The sequence below is a fragment of the Gobius niger genome (assembly GCF_951799975.1).
Source record: "Gobius niger genome assembly, chromosome: 10".
Classification (NCBI taxonomy): Eukaryota; Metazoa; Chordata; class Actinopteri; order Gobiiformes; family Gobiidae; genus Gobius; species Gobius niger.
The window spans coordinates 13,372,180-13,390,828 of NC_136861.1; the positions used below are offsets into that span (position 1 = coordinate 13,372,180).

The following is an 18,649-nucleotide window of genomic DNA, read 5'->3' on the forward strand; positions in this document are numbered from 1 at the left end:
CTGGGGTTGACAAGCTCGTAAAAAATAGCTCTTAAAATGAAATAGCATTGAAAAAGGCAGGAGTCTCCTCGTCTGGGTACCGACACAGAATGGCACAAGTTGTAGCACATTCGTAAAAAACAAAAACAAAAAAGCCACTGGACTGAGGAAGACTTCAGTGGCACAGGCAGAGGGCGCCACCTGCTCGCTCCACGTTTTGGCCCGTTGACGCAGAAGACACAACCCTCAGGATTTGGGCCGGGCCGGGCACAGGGGGGGGACACACAGAGGGGAGACGGTTGGGGGAGAGTGGAAGAGGCCGAGCCAAAGGAGACTTTCGGGATACGAGTGGAAGACTTGGGTTGTCCCCCCGTTTCTCCAGACGTTGAATCGGACACAGTGCGAGGAGGAAGACAGGAAGAGACAAGACGTACAGACGCGTGGAGCGAAGGGATGATTATCCTCCACCCGACCTGAGGGAAGGGAGGGGGGAGAGAGAGGGGGGGGGGCAAGATTAAGACCCAGAAAAAGTGACTACACACCTAAACATGTAAGTTATAAATATAAATATCTGTACATTGTTTTAATTCATGTGTTAAGTGTGTGTGTCCAACATATAAGCTCTAACTTAATTGTCTTTTTTCCAGATTCTATATTAAAATCTTAATACTTCTAAATGTGTACTTCAGTATGCTGCTATTTTGACCAATTATTCTCTCTCTCTCTATATATAAAGATAAAATATTCTATATTTTATAATTTTGAAAAAAATCCTTATTATTAGAGGTGTTAATTTAATTATTTCTGTATGATTACTAGGACTGGGACTTCGTCGTGATACAATAAGTATCACGATACTGTGGGCCCGATACGCAATGTATCATGATACTATATATTCGAATGCACTACGTAATACATTCATGATTTTTCATAAAAACAAACTAAAGGCATTTTACCCCCAAATTTTTTTTTATAAGAAAGTGCAAGAAAAGTCAAGTTAAAAGTTTGGCTAACTCAGCTGAGTATCAAAAGTATTGCAATACATGGTTTCCGACACGTATCACACAAAAACGTTTTGCGATACAATTGCAAACGATATTTAGGCCCAGCACTAATGTTTACTTTTATTGATGCTCTTATTGAGCTGCTGTGACGATGTTTATTTGTTTATTTGTTATTATGAATCCCATTAGCAGCAGCTAGCTGCTGGTATTCTTCCTGGGAACCTAGTTCATGAATTTCACAAAAATCACATAATATAAAATATAAAATTGACATACATTTTTATAGTACATACAACCACACATATACACACATATATTATACAAGCAAATAATTACAAATATATAGAATAATGAATAGATCTTACAGAACAAAGTTCGACCAGTTCACAATTCACCGTCTACAATAACGACAGAATTTCACTGATTATCAATCATGTACTTGTATATTTACTTCATAGGGTACTTCCTCCATTACTACAAAGATAATCCCTTAATCTTATTTTACAAATAGTTTTGTTACTAGTTTGAGAAATTAGCTTTGGAAGTCAATTCATTTCATACATTCCCTAAATATCATTGTATGTTTTATTGCTTTAACAGTCACTTTTGGCAAAGTAAAATTGCCTCCTTTAGCATGTCTGCTGTTATATCCATGCTTTTCTCTGCTGAATTATAGATGCTGATATAGTATAAATAGAGTTTTATTCCAATTCATTCACTTCTCAGATGCACTTCTGCAGCCACAGTAGCCGTGGAGCAGCCTGCTGTCTTTCCCCCCAAAAAAGTATGCACTGATTGGAGCCTTTTCAAATCGCTAACCTTAAGCTACAAGCTAGTTCAGAAAAACCCTTAGGGGCTTTGTAGATATTAAACAGGTACATACCTTCCTCTTCGAATGTTCCTGCAGCAAACACAAAAAGGGGGCAATCTTTTAGACAAATTAACTATTTCAACTTACCGACAGCTGAGATTAAGGTGCTTTGTGTAAAATGCCAGGCCCCATGAATTAGTTCATCATATTAAAGTAAAGATAGTTTCAACCAATAAAATAGTCAAACAGGCACTTCTAAGACTTTTTGAGACATGCATGAGGGGCGATCCCAAAACCCGCTACACATTGCACCTTTCAAGAGTTTGATATAAAAGGAGCATCTGTATTTCTTTGTGGCTAAGATGATCTTGTAATGAGCAATCATAACATTCATTAAAATTAGTAACGTCATGCATCAGCAGCCTCTCAATATCAAGTCTGAGTGCCACGTTAGCATAAAACATTACAATATGAAGCCAGTAAAACATTTAGTCGAATGTTCATGCACACATGTGTCGCATTCACACTTACCCCTGTCTAAAAGGACTGGCAATACATTCATTATTGCTCGCCGTTTGATTTTTATGTGTCATTTCTTTTGACAGGCAGTCCTTTTAGATCAGAGAGTAAGGAGTGACTATAGCCAGCGTGCAGGGTGGGCTTATGGGACGATGCAGGCTAAAATAGCACCAAAGGCAAGGCATGTAAATATACGGTTAGGACTAACTCAATACATTTTCTATTCGGTGTAAGCAAGTGCTGTAGTGATTCCTGGCATATAGCAGCTAAATCTCACATTGTTCCTATGAAGGGAGTGGAGACAAGATGCAGGATGGCGCTCGAGTTTGATAAAAGCAAAGTGTGATGTTCCCGTATGGTGTTAAAAAGGTCAAAAGCAGTCCAAGCAATAGCACGTCCCAAGACCGATTCCCTTCCCCGTGTCAAGCCAGGTGAGAGGTGCGAGAGTGTGTGAGGGAGGGGCCGGGGGGGGTCCTGTATCGGGTGTAGAAGCAGACAGGTACACAGGTAGAGGCATGCCAGAACGCTTACTTAAATCCCCAGCCTGTTCCCCCTAGGACTATAGCTGCCAGGAGAATAGCACCTGCGATGGACCCTATTATGATATTGGTGCCACTGGGACCTGCGCAAAGGAAGGAAGGAAGGAGGAGGAGGAGGAGGAGGAGGGAGGGGTAAGGAGGAAGGGGCAAGAAACAAAACAACAGCCACGGAAAACACAAGTCAGAAGACAGCGTCAAACACTGTACGGCACTCACATAGAGGAGAGAGAGAGAGCTGCTGAGAGAGAGATGGAGAGAGAGAGAGAGAGAGAGAGAGAGAGAGAGAGAGGTGGAGGGGACAGCGGCATGAGCGAGAGCAGAGGTGGGCACGGGTTAACCTCGAAAGCCCCGCCTTAACCGAGTGCATTTTCTCCAGTTCAGCTTTACCCAAATCCATAAGGTTACAGCCTATAGGCCAGTGTAACGCCTCATCTGAAAGACCTACAAAACTCATCTAAACAATTTTTTTTCCTTTTTTGACAGTTTTAGTCACATTTTTGCCACATATTCATAGCTTTTTGTCAATTATTTGTTGCTTTCTCATCACACATTTTTGTCACTTTTCCATCACTTTTTCATCACTTTTCTGTTGCTCTTTTGTTACTCTTTTTGGGGTGTTTTGATGCAATTTCATCCTCGCTTTTGTCTAATTTACATAGCCATTTTGAAGCTTTTAGATTTGGGTGAAGCTGAACTGGAGAAAATGTCTAATTTTTTATTTAAAAGTTAATGAGCGGCAAGATTCCTGCATGGTTAAACTGCATGGTTTATAGGCAATTTATTTTCAGTGTCTGTCTTAGACCATATTACGCAATTCTCAAAAGGCCACATAGAGCGTGTGTTATGAGCCTATATTAGTTAAGGTAGATTTGACTTTTCTGCTAAATTTCCCTCATGGGCCAAATGTAAAGGCGGCTCTTTAAAGAAGCGCCTGAGAGAAGTTTTTAACCATCGCCTCACATACACGACAGTTACAGACACTGAGCAGCCATAGCATTATGAGCAATGACAGAGACACCGCCATGAAACCTGCTCTTATGGGCAAAATAAAAGCTTTATATTTAGCTTAGCGTTATTGAATGAAGTGTGTAATGTAAGTGCCTGGTTCTATAATTTGATTGATCATTTTCTGCTGAACCTCTCAACCACCTGCCTTAACCAAGTGCATTTTCTCAATTTTGGGTTTACCCAAATCTAAAAGCTTCTTGACTGGAGCTTACAGCCTATAGGTCAATGTAACACCTCATTTGAAAGACCTACAAAAACTGACATTAACAGAGCTTTTTCCACGTGTTGTTGCCGTGATGTCACTTTTTTAATGTTTTCATCAAATTTTTACCACTTTTTTTGGTCACTTTTGTGTTGCATTTTTGTCACTTTTGTTTTTTTGCTGATTTTTGTCATTTTTTGTTGCATTTCTTGTCTCTATTTTGTGGCATTTTTGTAGATTTTTTGTCACTTTTTTGTTGTTTTTTTCTTCACTTTGTTGCATTTTTGTCATTTTTTGTCACTTTTTTTTTTTTTTTTTCTTCACTTTGTTGCATTTTTGTCATTTTTTGTCACTTTTTTGTTGCTATTTTGCTTGTTTGTTGTTTTTTGTCTTTTTAATCTCTTTTTGACACTTTTTTGTTGCTCTTTTGTCGCATTTTTTTCTCCTTTTTCTAACTTCTGTCTTTTTTTCAAATCTCTTTTTTTGACACATTTTTGACGATTTTTTGTTGCTTTTTTGTCACTTATTTGTTGCTCTTTTGCAGCTTTTTTCTTTAGCTTCTGTCACTTCTTTGTTCCATCTTCATTGCTTTTTTGTTGCTCTTGCGTTTTCTTCTCGTTTTTGTCACTTTTTTTCAAGAAGCTTATAGATTTGGGGAAAGCCAAACTGGAGAAAATGTGCTCAGATCAGGTGGGCATTAAGAGGTTAAACGCCCTTTAGTCCATATTTGAAGACCGGGTAATTACAGAACATGTAGCACCTATTTCCTGTCTTTATTCATATATCTGATGTAACCAAGTGTGCTCACCTTTAGACTGTACTGTCTGTTTAGTCTATTACTGATCATAATGTTATGGCTGACCCCTTGCACTTCAGTCACATAAGCTGTAAGAGATAAACACACCCACACGCTCACGACACACCAAGAAAACTCCACAGGGTCAAACACAGTGTGGTCTGATCGTTGCCTCACTGACAATTATTTAACTGCACAGCGAACACACACAAGCGACAGGTGATGGCAGAGACGATGAGCGGGACGTGAGAGGCAAACAGAGGGAGAGAGATTTAGATTGTTGAGTGGGTTATAGACCTTTCTTCTCAGGACCCGTCGGGACAGTGGGCTCCGGGATGGGGTCGAACACGCTGCAGTCCTTCCCCGTGTAGTCTCGGTCACAAATGCACTTCACCTCGTTGCTGCAGGTCTACGCAAAAGACAAAAGTAATGCTGTAAAAGTAGGATGTATAGGTCGAACAGAATCTGCATGTACATGTAGGTACATAAAGTAAAGAATAAGGACAACATTCAAGTTATTTTCTTTTTGTTGAAATATCTTGGCTAAAACCCTTCCTGGGGTAACTCTTCCTAAGTTGCAGTCCACTTTCTCTTACATAGAGAAAAAAACAAAAAAACAATTAGGTCATGTATAAGACTGGGTACCGTTCAATATCGGAACGATGCTTTATCTGTTATCTATCCTACAATATGTTTCGTCAAGAACCAGAAAACACAACAATAATGTGTGGAAGATCTGCACATTTACAATATCGGGTTCATCTCCAATGACAGGAAATGTGCTGAACATGGGGAATAATTTGGGGGGAAATGTGGCTAAAAATCGTGTTGAAATTGTGTTGAAAACGGGCAAAAATAGGAAATCAATTAGGGAAAATTAGTAAGAAGGAAAAAAACATTATGAAAACAAAAAAAAAATGTAGGGAAAAATAAGAAGAAAAAAGATTGGGCGAAATGGGGCAAAATATTACTTTTTCCCCACATACAAAATCTGATACAAAATCCATCTAGAATCTCGGGTAAATAGAAGCATGTACCCCGTGATCTGAGCAGATGCGTCCGAAGCTTGAGCCGGGACAGGTGCTGAGATTAAAAGTGACCACCGGGAGGCAGCGTCGCTCCAGACACATCATGTTGGGTCCACAGGGGGTGCCATCCTCCACATAACCCAGGTCTGAGCCATCCTCCAGCAGGACATGCCCTCCTCTGAGCAGGACACGGGGAATATATATATTTCAGCATAATGACCAATGAGAGAAGTGATTATTATAGTTATCATGACTCCTGTTTCTATGAACTATTGCATAAACGTGGAGCTCTTTTTCAAAATCAATATACAAGTCACCACTTGAATAACCTGTAAGCAAATACTCAAGACAAAAGCTTCTCATTGGTTAATTAATTACTGCATTCTTCACAATGTTACGTGCCCCAAAAACGAAGAACTGGCTGAATTATTGCCTTAATAGTGGAAATTCCACGTGATAAAAGGTACAATTTTGTTTTTAGCTCTTCTAGCCGTATATTCACTTTATTCAGGACATTTCTTTGGGTGGCGCCATCTTGTGTTCATGGCCAGACTGCAGGTCAAATCTAAGCTGACATTGGCTTTAATTGAGATAGGCACAAAAAGGTTTAGCTTCTGCCTATTCCATTTCAGACAATATGCATTTTTTTTCCTCTCTGTTTAAATGTCTGAATAAGTTATATTCCGATTCTGAATAATGTCGATGTAACATTTCTGTCATACCGCTATGCAAATATATAGTTAATCTTCGGTTCTTTACAGACAAATCATTACACAACAGAAAGCACATGATAATATCGCTAAAAATAATCTTAAGTCACTTTTTTATGCCGTCTTCTCGCTCCTGTGATCAGCCTGAGGCCACGCAAACTTATTTCCTTTGAGATTTTTCGTGAGTTTTCTGTTCAGTCACATTTTATTTTATTTATTTAATTCTCTGGCGCACACAGGAAGGGCCACCAGTAATTGGAAATGCTTGCATAAGGAGCAAATTCAACATTTTTTACTTTACTTTTGTTCCTTCCTTCCCTTCTACACAACCCTTTGCTTCTACAAGTCATGAATTACAATCACAAAAATACCGCTTTTATGTGGTTGACAACACTCACCGACAGTCCAGGTACTTGTTCTGGTGGTAAAGGGTAAAGCTAGTCAACTCTCCATTCAAGTCGCCAAATTTGGGTTTTGTCGTTACATTGACACAGAATAAAAAGCCGCATAAAACATCCCTAAAAGGAACAGAAAAAAAAAAGTATGTCAAAATCCAGCAAATGAATTCCAGGGTTTTCTGTAGAAGTTGTTATGTTTTACGTACGGTTTGTTGCACTGTAGCCAGCCCTGACCGTCCGGGTTGGTCCCGCAGTTTCCTTTCTCTGTCCCCTCTGCGTTTAGCTTCTCATAACAAAACCTGTCGGCTGAATCTGACGAAATAGAACAAAGGATAAAATGGTGAGATTGTTTAAGGAAATATCAAAGTTTCTGATTATTCCAGGAGATCCTTACTATAGCCCCACAATCCTTTGCACTGCCCGTCCCGGGTCCGACACCGCCCGCCATAACATCGACCCTGAAGAGGAAAAACAGCTTTGAATAAGCATGTGATCAACGGTTTACTTTGACATTTTCTCCAGTTTGGCTTTACCCAAATCTAAAAGTTGCTGAAAAACAATCATCGAAATGTCGACAAAAACAAGAGTTCACTGATGAAAGCGTATCGAAGTGAGAAAAAATTAAACAAAAAAGTGACAAAAATGCAACAAAAAAAGTGACAAAAATGTGATTAAAAAGTGACCAAAATGTGATTAAAAAGTGACAAAAATGTAACAAAAAAGTGACCAAAATGTGATTAAAAAGTGACCAAATGCAACAAAAAAGTGACAAAAATGCAACAAAAAAGTGGCAAAAATGCGATGAAAAAGTGACAAAATGCAACAAAAAGCGTCAAAAATGCGATGAAAAAGTGACAAAAAAGCAACAAAAAAGTGACAAAAATTTAACAAAAAAGTGATGAAAAGCTGACAAATTAAAACATTTTTTTGTGACGGCAACAACGAGGAAAAAGATCTGTTTGGTACGTTTTAGCTTTCTACTGGGGCACTGGCCGAGAAGCTTTAAGATTTGGGTAAAAATTATTGAAAATAATCTTATATTTTACCTGGCTAGTGTCACATATGTATCCATCAAGTTTATGGACATTATGGGGACACTAGAAAAGAGTAAATTCTTTTATTATTATTATTCTGCTGCTGTTCGATGATATACATGTTGTGAACTCCAAGTACCTGGCTGGAGTCTCCTGTGCAGGTTTCAGGGATGTCACAGTCATTCACAGCATCGCGGCACACGACTCCTCTTAGCTCGTACTGAAAATATAAAAACAAAGTCAGTGCTTCTCAAACTATTCACACCAAGTACAAGCTTCTAAAACATTTGGCTTCCAACGTACGACAAAAATAAGGACTTAACTGGGTTTAGCTCGGGCTAAAATGCCTATTAGATAAAACTGAAGACATGACACTGTGAGGCTTACACATCCTGCATCGTTTACTGTATTTGCAAAACTGACCTTATGAAAATCTTTTGGTGACCTCACCTTACAGCTGCTGCAACAGAGTCCGTTACTGCACATTGCATCGTGGGTAAGTGTGCACTTTTTACAACACGAGCCTCCATTGCGCGCGCACTCCTGCAGACACCCAGGAATAATTTGAAAGGTGAGCGTGCTCCTTGTTAAACGGAAAAGGTTGTGTCAAAAGGGTGTCTGACTTAAAGCATATGCAAAAAAAACAAAAAAACAATATGCAAATAGCAACACGTTAAGTGGATTGGAACATCTGAATGTCAGCTATTTTCTTCTATTAAATATGCCGTGGGTGAATGGAAAGTCCTATTTTTACCAACAATTTGCATATATTCAGCTGTTTTTCTGCCCTTTAAGGCTTGGAGTGATGGGTTGGGAGCAAACCAAAGAAAAAAACTGTCAATTCAGCTTCTGTGTACAGTTTGTGAAGCTGAAACTGGAGGACTCACCACTTGAGATCCACAGTCACACTCTTCTCCCGGCTCCACAAAGCCGTTCCCACACTCAGGGGGGTCCAAAAGCTACAGACAAACACATACAGCTATTTGTTAAAAGGTCAGAATTATGTAATTAACCAGCTTGGACACTTCATGGGAAATTCTTCAAGTCTAATCTACGAAGAATGTGTGTGTTGAGACAATAGTTATAAAATGCATATATGCAAAACGCCAGCAGAGGGCACGAGTCTCTATCTCAATATAAGGTTGCTAAATTGCTGTATTCCAGGCAGTTGGAGCATTGCTGTGATTAGAAAAAGTCTGATGAAGGTGTTTGGAGTCTAAAAAAAAACCTGGATGACAAAGTACAGACGTGTATGTATAAAAAGCAGCAAACTCAAGCACTCCAAACAGATGAAGCTTCAGCGCAAATTCGACCTGGAAGCACTAACTGCAGCACTCATCTTATCACAGGCAGCTCTTCTCCAATCATCCAATCACAGTCCCATCTCAAGCCGCACATTCCTGCTTCACCCATTCATCGCTCTGGATCCCCTTCTTAAGCTTCCTCGTCCATTACTCTGTTTCCCAGCTGTGCTGCGCCCCTCCTCCACACCTCCTCTGCCTGGGCAGTCCAGACTCCAGGGTAAGATTCTGTCTAACATTCATCATCGCCGTGTATTTCATATAGATTATCTTCCGCCGGGGTCTGAGCCACAATTACGATCCATGTCCAATAAAACTTCCTAAAGCCACTCCGTTTCTGTGAGTCTTTTCAGGTTAAAATATGAGCAGCATGAGGAAGTACTAACAAGGCCTTTAGTTACCAAGCCAACATGTTTCGACAACCAAGTCTTCATCAGGCCTTAATTTGGAGTGCCTGGGTTTGCTGTTTTTTTGTTTTGCGATTTCGATCCCTTTTCTAAGAGCACAACAGACTTATAGAGCAATCAGTCATATTGCTGCTTCTTCAGCACAGACTTGTGAAACGGCAAGTTGTTGTTGTTTTAGTGAGAGTAAAAGAGGAAGATTGGCTAAACAAGCAGAGTTTGGCGACTCAAACGTGCACAGATGAAACAAAACACCACTCCAGGTATGCTTTGGATGAGGGAAAATATAACAGGGTTACAGATCACATGAAGCAAAATATTGTTTTGTGAAGGTCGTGGGCCTCTAAAGTATATTTAGATGAGTGCATGTCTGACCAGCAACTGTTGACAGCGGAGTTCACAGCACAGCCCACGTGCACACATGGCCCTCACCTTGTTGGGCTTGTTGAAGAGGCAGCTCCCGCCTCCCTGAAGCAGGAACTGGATGTACTCATCAACACTGCAGCGAGAAAACTTTCTGGGCAGATTGTAGCTGTGTCAAAATAAACAACAGACAAATAGAGACTAAATGCCACAGGACAAGACAAAGCTCAACTCAAAGCGGACGTTTAGAGAGTCATTTTTCATAAGTTGCAGACATTTTGTTCGGAGTCCACCATTTATTTGTTTGTTGTCTAACACATCATGACAGGGGTGAGCAACGTCAGGCCAGGGGGTCAATGCTGGCCCCTCAGCACCATACAATACATCCTCTGGCCTCCAAGATGATTGAGAAATACAATTGCGCATAAGAGATATCAAACAGCTGTTGAAGCAAGCCAAAAAAATTAAAAATAGTCACAATGCCTTGGAAAAATTGCCTGACGGGAGGAACCCTTGTTTGAACTGGTATTTGAGAAAGTGGTGCTTGACTTTGAGTTGGAAAAGAAAAGGGTTTTTAAGAGGAGACAAGTCGCCTAATGCCTGATGTATTGACTTATGCATTACATATATGATCTTTCTGTATGTTTTAACATTATATTGAGTGATTCACATACCCTGTATCTTCCATGATGCAGCCCAACCAGGCATCTGGGCACCTGCAGTCACCTGTGTGAAAAGACAGTAAGTAAAATCCTCTGAACATACCTGTCATTTTTTAATTTCTGCAAATGTTGGACTGTCCTAAAATCCCCCAAAAGTTTATAGAAAAACAGAAAAAAGTGAGTGCATCAGTAGGTCCAAAAAAGTAGGCACAGGTGCTCTTCTAAAATCAGGTCTCAAACTTGATAAGCACAGGAAAAGAAGAGGATCTGAGGCACTCTGACTTACAATGTAAAAGTCCTTTATTAAAGAGACATGCCGACGCGTTTCGACCTAGAGATGGTCTTCCTCAGGGCATAAGTCTGAGGAAGCCTGAGGAATATGCCCTGAGGAGGACCATCTCTAGGTCGAAACGCGTCGGCATGTCCATTTAATAAAGGACTTTTACATTGTAAGTCATTGTAAGTGCCTCAAGTCCTCCTTTTTCTGTGCCCCCCAAAGGTTATGTTTGAAAACTTCTTTGTTATTTGGGCACATTTGCACTTAACTTTCAAAGATTCAGTGTTTTCTGAATGGTAATGTTTTTTAATAACTGTGACAATCCGCTGTCAGCAGAAAAAGAATAAGTGCTGTACATGGCAAGGGCATTTTTTCACGACCCCAAAGAATCTCTGTCAGATTTATAACGGATATGGACTTCTTTACGGCGCAGTATCGGAGAGTGCACTATGCTCCTGTGCCAGCTGTGAATTATGTTCCTGAAGCCTCCTCAGCATCTATCACTGGGCCTATTGTTCGGTGGCAGCTTGGCTCTAACCACCAGCCCCTCTGTCCCGAACGCAGGTGACTAATGGATAAGTCTAATTACAGATGAGCTCAACAGGACGGGGGAATCAACACTGAGAGGGCTTACTCACACCCTCTCCACGTCCCACTCACGCCCCGCCATCAATCCTGCCACAAACCTTAATCCACTACGGCACTGTATACACTGCATGGTTTATGTCCTCTATTAAAACGTCATGCTTTCCCATGCTGGAGTCATGTGGAGCCTGCATGAAGCTGCCACAGGGTTTAATTCTCCAATTTTCTATCACTTCATAATGATAGAAATTAATGAATCACATTGTTACTGTTTAACATTATGTAATAGTCATTTTGGATTTCTTTTGACTTCAAACATGGGGGAAAAACGTAATTGGCAATAAAACTGACACAAAACCTAACCTCTTAACCCCCGCCTGAACCGAGCACATTTTCTCCAGTTCAACTCTACTCAAATCTAAAAGCTTTATGAAAAAACAAGACGTAGATGAATAATAATAATAATAATAATAACAAAAACAAAAAAGGCATCAAGAAAGCGATGAAAAATCAACAAAAAAGGGACAAAAAAGGGACAAAAGGCCACGAACAAGCGATGGAAATGGGACAAAAAAGTGACAAAAAAGCAATGAAAAATCAACAAAAAAGGGACAAAAAAGGGACAAAAAGGCCACCAAAAAGCGATGAAAAAGGGACAAAAAAGCAATAAGAAAGCAATGAAAAATCAACAAAAAAGGGACAAAAAACACCACCAAAAAGCGATGAAAAAGGGACAAAAAAGCAACAAGAAAGCAATGAAAAAGCAACAAAAAAACTGACAAAAAAGTAACAAAAATGTGACGACATGGCCTATAGGCTGTAAACTCCAATCGAGAAGCTTTTAGATTTGGGTAAAGCTGAACTGTGCTCGGTTAAATCGGGGGTTGAGAGGTTAAGAGACACCACCAAAAAAAATGCACCAAAAGTTTACCAATTCAAAACCGTATTCACAGTTCTTTACTCCGCTGTATAATCACACACTACATGTATGACGAATGTCCATTGGTTTTACCTGCAGAGTTTCGTAAATTGTTCCACCTCATCCCCACGTTTTGCCCTAGACTTTGGCACAGGGTGATGGCCATGGCTCCGACGCTCCCGAACTGAAACAAACAAAAGTGTGAGACATCCTTCTTTCTTTTGCTGTAAGATGTGCTTACTCCACCGTACACTCACCTCATTGACGCCTCCTCCCTTCGTCAAAGAACAGATCCCTCCTGTGTAGGCCGTCCCACTGCGACTGCTGTGAAACGTCCGACCTCTGCCCACAACAATATAGATCCTTTGAGTGTTTACAAGCCCAACAAAACATTTTCATTGGAGAAACTAGCCTTAGCATCACACAATGACTTTACTGTGATAAAGTAGATGAGTTATTCCCAAACCTTATTTATATTTTTGAAGTAATCAATTGAATTTGAATGGTAATAATGTTATTCTAGAACAATAGTCATAGGCATTGACTTGTGCCATGTAAAAAGAGCTGTTCGAATAACCTTTCCTTTACCACAAAGAAGAAAAAGGGCTCACAGACACTACAGTTCTAACAAGTTAATTTCTCCATTGTAAGATCAAAAGTCTTATCTTATCTTTTAATGTAATTTAGGCTAAAAGTGTGAAAAACCCATGTGGCCCTCGGGTTCAATAGGTTTACCCCAAACTGCATCAAATTTGGGGAAATTGCCTATCCAATACAGGGTTTTCTATAGATAGTCAAATTGAATGCTTTCTAATGCCATTTTAAAAACCTAAATTCTATATTTTTAATGCCACAAATGTAAAAAATAATCTGTAAGGTAAGGTAAGGTAAGGTATGGAAGACTATAGGCACCTTAATTCAATTGTCTATTCATTTGTCAAATGGCTATGCATTATGTTATTTTAGTATACATTTTGTAATTGTATTTGGCAATATTCTATTCCAAAAGTTCTAATGGCAATTCAATATGTAAAGTGTCGATGCAATGTCTTTATATATTGCAAAATACAAGATTTTGAAATGAATAGCATAATGCCATGGGATTTTGGCAACTTTATTCATTGTTCTATTCATTCTTAAAATGGCATTTAGTTGGGAGTTGCATTTGGCAAAGTGGAATGTAATATCCTATTTTGACATGTAATTTTCTATTCCAAAAGTTCTAATGGCAATTCACTATGTAAAGTGCCGATGCCATGTCTTTATATATTGCAAAATACAAGTTTTTGAAATGAATAGCATATTGCCATGGGATTTTGGTCTCTTTATTCATTTTGCAATGCAATTGAGAATTATGCATTTGACATTCCACAATGTGTAATGCAATTTACATTTGATAATGTATTATGTATTTCAGTTGACTTTTGAGAATTATGCATTTTGTTATGCAATTTACATTTGATAATGTATTATGTATTTTTAGTTGACTTTTGAGAATCATGCATTTGACATAAAAGAATACGTGGTGAAACAGCACCATCTTGTGGTTACAGCATTGCGGATTACAAAACGTCTCACGCACAGAAAGTCTCTTTATTCAATCGGCTATGCAATCCGCTCCTGGCCAATCAGAGAAGAGCTCGCCTCAGCAGCGCAGGCTGCGCAGCAGCCGTGAACCACAGCCAGGCAGGCTCAGGCTACGGTGACTTCTTACTGGTGGAAATAATTACAGTCATGGCAGATTTGATGCAACTGATCAGACTTCATGAAGACTCAGAGCTAATCCAACGTTTTGGTAAGCATTTGTCTTGTGGGTGAAAAAAATAAAGCTAGTCAGACTGCTAACAGGGTGCTAATGCTAAGCTATCCTGTAGCCTCATTCGAGTGTTTATGACCATGGTTCCCGGTGTATGCGCGTTGTGCCATCACAAGCACTCTGGTAGCAACAGCGGACATTGTTGTGCACGGCGTCGGCCTGCGCTCACACCAATGGTCCTTATCACTCCTGGGTCTGTCCTGTTTACACCCAGTTTTTACCTGATTCAGTGTGCCAGATATAACTATGTGCTTTGGTTTTGTTTTGCACAACACCCAGGTGCACAAGTTCTCAAAAATAATCAAGGAGCAACAAGTCTAGAGGTTTTAGAGTTAGCCTATGTTATTAAAAGTAATAAAGCCGTATAGGCATGAGACACTGATTCAATTAATATAGGGAGAACATTGCATGAATATCCATAGACACTTTGTTTGCTGCAGCATTCTGTCACGTTTTGATGGGTGTTATTATGTCAGGCAGCAAATAAAAGAGTCCTTAAACTTTGTGTAATTGCTGATTATGTGCCAAAAAGTCACTAAAAATTCATGAATATGGTGGAATGAGCTGTTTTGGATTTGACTGTTTATTTTTGCACAGATTAGTCCTTCACCCTATGTGGCAGTCGAGTCTCAAAGGTATGATGGATCCACATGATGAAGGTATTGATGTTATGGACTGGCCTGCCCGTTCCCCAGACTTAAATCCAATAGAGCACATCTGGGACATCATGTCTCGGTCCATCCATCAACGCCACGTTGCACCACAGACTGTCCAGGAGCTGACTGATGCTCTAATCCAGGTCTGGGAGGAGATCCCTCAGGAGGACATCCGTGGTCTCATCAGGAGCATGCCCAGGCGTTGTAGGGAGTGCATTCAGGCACGTGGAGGCCACACACACTACTGAGGATGATACAGACTCGTTTTGAGGAATTTCTACAGAATTTGGATCAACCAGTGACCTGATTTGTCACTTTGATTTTGACTATAATTTTGGATCCAGACCTCCAGGGGCTGAGAATTTGATTTCTATTTATCATTCTTATGTTATTTCGTTCTCAACACATTGCCCTACACTATGAATAAAGATTTTCATCCGAAAAATCGAATTGATTGACATCTAGGATGTGTTTTTTGAGTGTGCCCTAAGTTTTTGTGAGCAGTGTATATATATTTTTTATAGTTAAAAAAAAAGAAGAAAGAATCTATTTTAACTAATTAACTGATTGCAAACATGCAAACAATTTGCGAGTCATATTTTTAGTTTTCAGGTAACATCTACTACACTAAATAATGGCCAAGAAAGGCAAATATTTGTTTAAAAAAAATAGACATTCAAACAAATGTAGCCTACTCTTACATGGAATTTGTAACTAGATTCTGTAGTTTTCTACAATGATTGTAATAAAAAGACACCTTTTTTTACTATACAAGTAACGATTAGACAATACAAGTTTAATCACAATGTTTTTTTTGGCTTGCAATGGGCATCTGAACATTAGTTACACAATATATAAAGTAGGCCCAAGATGTAAAAATCGCTTCCACAATGTCTTTCTGCTTTAGCGTGATCCCTCTGTCTATCATGTGAACAACAAAATGAACCGTCACAATGCTTTTGCCTAAAAGCGTTTAGACCCATGTTGCACTGTCTTTTTTAACACTGGAAACCGCCGCGCTGGAAGGAGGGCATCTGGTCCTGGAGTTTGGGCTGTGAAAGGATGGATGGCTGTGGATCCATCATACCTTTGAGACTCGTCTGCCACATAGGGTGAAGGACCAATCTGTGCAAAAATAAACAGTCAAATCCAAAACAGCTCATTCCACCATATTCATGAATTTTTAGTGACTTTTTGGCACATAATCAGCAATTACACAAAGTTTAAGGACTCTTTTATTTGCTGCCTGACATAATAACACCCATCAAAACGTGACAGAATGCTGCAGCAAACAAAGTTTCTATGGATATTCATGCAATGTTCTCCCTATATTAATTGAATCAGTGTCTCATGCCTATACGGCTTTATTACTTTTAATAACATAGGCTAACTCTAAAACCTCTAGACTTGTTGCTCCTTGATTATTTTTGAGAACTTGTGCACCTGGGTGTTGTGCAAAACAAAACCAAAGCACATAGTTATATCTGGCACACTGAATCAGGTAAAAACTGGGTGTAAACAGGACAGACCCAGGAGTGATAAGGACCATTGGTGTGAGCGCAGGCCGACGCCGTGCACATCAATGTCCGCTGTTGCTACCAGAGTGCTTGTGATGGCACAACGCGCATACACCGGGAACCATGGTCATAAACACTCGAATGAGGCTACAGGATAGCTTAGCATTAGCACCCTGTTAGCAGTCTGACTAGCTTTATTTTTTTCACCCACAAGACAAATGCTTACCAAAACGTTGGATTAGCTCTGAATCTTCATGAAGTCTGATCAGTTGCATCAAATCTGCCATGACTGTAATTATTTCCACCAGTAAGAAGTCACCGTAGCCTGAGCCTGCCTGGCTGTGGTTCACGGCTGCTGCGCTGCCTGCGCTGCGGAGGCGAGCTCTTCTCTGATTGGCCAGGAGCGGATTGCATAGCCGATTGAATAAAGAGACTTTCTGTGCGTGAGACGTTTTGTAATCCGCAATGCTGTAACCACAAGATGGTGCTGTTTCACCACGTATTCTTTTATGTCAAATGCATGATTCTCAAAAGTCAACTAAAAATACATAATACATTATCAAATGTAAATTGCATAACAAAATGCATAATTCTCAAAAGTCAACTGAAATACATAATACATTATCAAATGTAAATTGCATTACACATTGTGGAATGTCAAATGCATAATTCTCAATTGCATTGCAAAATGAATAAAGAGACCAAAATCCCATGGCAATATGCTATTCATTTCAAAAACTTGTATTTTGCAATATATAAAGACATGGCATCGGCACTTTACATAGTGAATTGCCATTAGAACTTTTGGAATAGAAAATTACATGTCAAAATAGGATATTACATTCCACTTTGCCAAATGCAACTCCCAACTAAATGCCATTTTAAGAATGAATAGAACAATGAATAAAGTTGCCAAAATCCCATGGCATTATGCTATTCATTTCAAAATCTTGTATTTTGCAATATATAAAGACATTGCATCGACACTTTACATATTGAATTGCCATTAGAACTTTTGGAATAGAATATTGCCAAATACAATTACAAAATGTATACTAAAATAACATAATGCATAGCCATTTGACAAATGAATAGACAATTGAATTAAGGTGCCTATAGTCTTCCATAGTAAGGTAGCTAAGGTATTGCATACATTATAGGGAAATTTGTCACCTGGCTGGAGGTTTCACCTATTGTACATCGTACTTGAACAGAATTGTTAATGTGGGATCCAAAATCATCGGCATCCGACAGAGAGATCTGCCCTCGCTCTGGAAGAGTCGGGTCACTAAAAAGGCTGGTCACATCCTATTGTCATGTTTTAGATCAGGTCGTTATTCAAACTCATTTATCCCTTCTGTAATAAGAGTTTGTGTTTTTACTTTGTCTTGCTGAGCCTTTGTGAACTACACTCATACTGTAAACGTTTGTTCTGTGTGTATGAATGGCCGTGTCGCTGCTGCAAAGAATTGCCCTTCACGGGACTAATAAAGTTTTCTCATTCTCATTCAAACCTACACAGACAAGGAGAGAACATCCAAAGGCCCCGTCCAGGTGGGAATCAAACCCGGGACCTTTTTGCTGTGAAGCACAAGCGCTAACCGCTGCGCTACCGTGCTGCCCATGCTGCTATTCAAAATCAAACAGGACACAATGGGCAAGTGGAATTTGTTTTAGACCACATTTTTTGTATTTTTTATGATTCTTTTATGATTACAATTTACTGCTTTTTAATTACCTTTAAGGCCTTAATTTTGGCATAATTAATTGAATTACTTTTAATGCTCTTTAACGCTGCAATATGAAGGAAATGCTGTATGATTGATTTCCTGTCACTGGTTGCAATGACAGAGGCATTCACATACAAATTTAAAAAAAAAAAATACAAATAATTTTTCTCACGATAAAAGATGCACGGCGTCGCACTGCTCGCGGATATTTTCTTTTCTGTACTTCATGAAGTTTTGTAGCGTCACAAGGGGGTCCTCAGCGACAGGCACCATGTCTTTAGAGGTCCAGGTCTCCATGGCAACCAGCACAATCCTGGTGTTCAGCTGCTCCTTAAAGATCTACGGGGGAAAAAACACGGAAAAGTCTGCGTGGATAATATCGTTAATGAGG

At 39.6% G+C, this 18,649-nt stretch overlaps 1 protein-coding gene across 2 annotated transcripts in view; it reads right to left on the reverse strand.

Annotated features, from left to right (window-relative positions):
• Positions 1–286: 286 nt before the first annotated feature.
• LOC306968862 (disintegrin and metalloproteinase domain-containing protein 11-like) overlaps positions 287–18,649 on the reverse strand; it is a 42,110-nt gene continuing 23,747 nt past the window's right edge. Inside the window, exons 10-27 of one of the 2 annotated variants that reach the window (XM_079564420.1) lie at positions 18,431–18,597; positions 12,797–12,881; positions 12,633–12,723; positions 10,771–10,822; positions 10,166–10,265; positions 8,916–8,987; positions 8,479–8,571; positions 8,168–8,248; positions 8,041–8,091; positions 7,389–7,452; positions 7,201–7,306; positions 6,995–7,114; positions 5,896–6,064; positions 5,156–5,267; positions 2,845–2,935; positions 1,867–1,884; positions 1,349–1,381; positions 287–452 (exon numbers count right to left, since the gene is read on the reverse strand). In XM_079564420.1, the coding sequence (XP_079420546.1) occupies positions 1,375–1,381; positions 1,867–1,884; positions 2,845–2,935; positions 5,156–5,267; positions 5,896–6,064; positions 6,995–7,114; positions 7,201–7,306; positions 7,389–7,452; positions 8,041–8,091; positions 8,168–8,248; positions 8,479–8,571; positions 8,916–8,987; positions 10,166–10,265; positions 10,771–10,822; positions 12,633–12,723; positions 12,797–12,881; positions 18,431–18,597 (1,479 nt within the window). In that variant the 3' untranslated portion in view covers positions 287–452; positions 1,349–1,374. The remainder of the gene's footprint in view (positions 453–1,348; positions 1,382–1,866; positions 1,885–2,844; positions 2,936–5,155; positions 5,268–5,895; positions 6,065–6,994; positions 7,115–7,200; positions 7,307–7,388; positions 7,453–8,040; positions 8,092–8,167; positions 8,249–8,478; positions 8,572–8,915; positions 8,988–10,165; positions 10,266–10,770; positions 10,823–12,632; positions 12,724–12,796; positions 12,882–18,430; positions 18,598–18,649) is intronic. The other variant, XM_079564419.1, reaches the window with a different exon arrangement.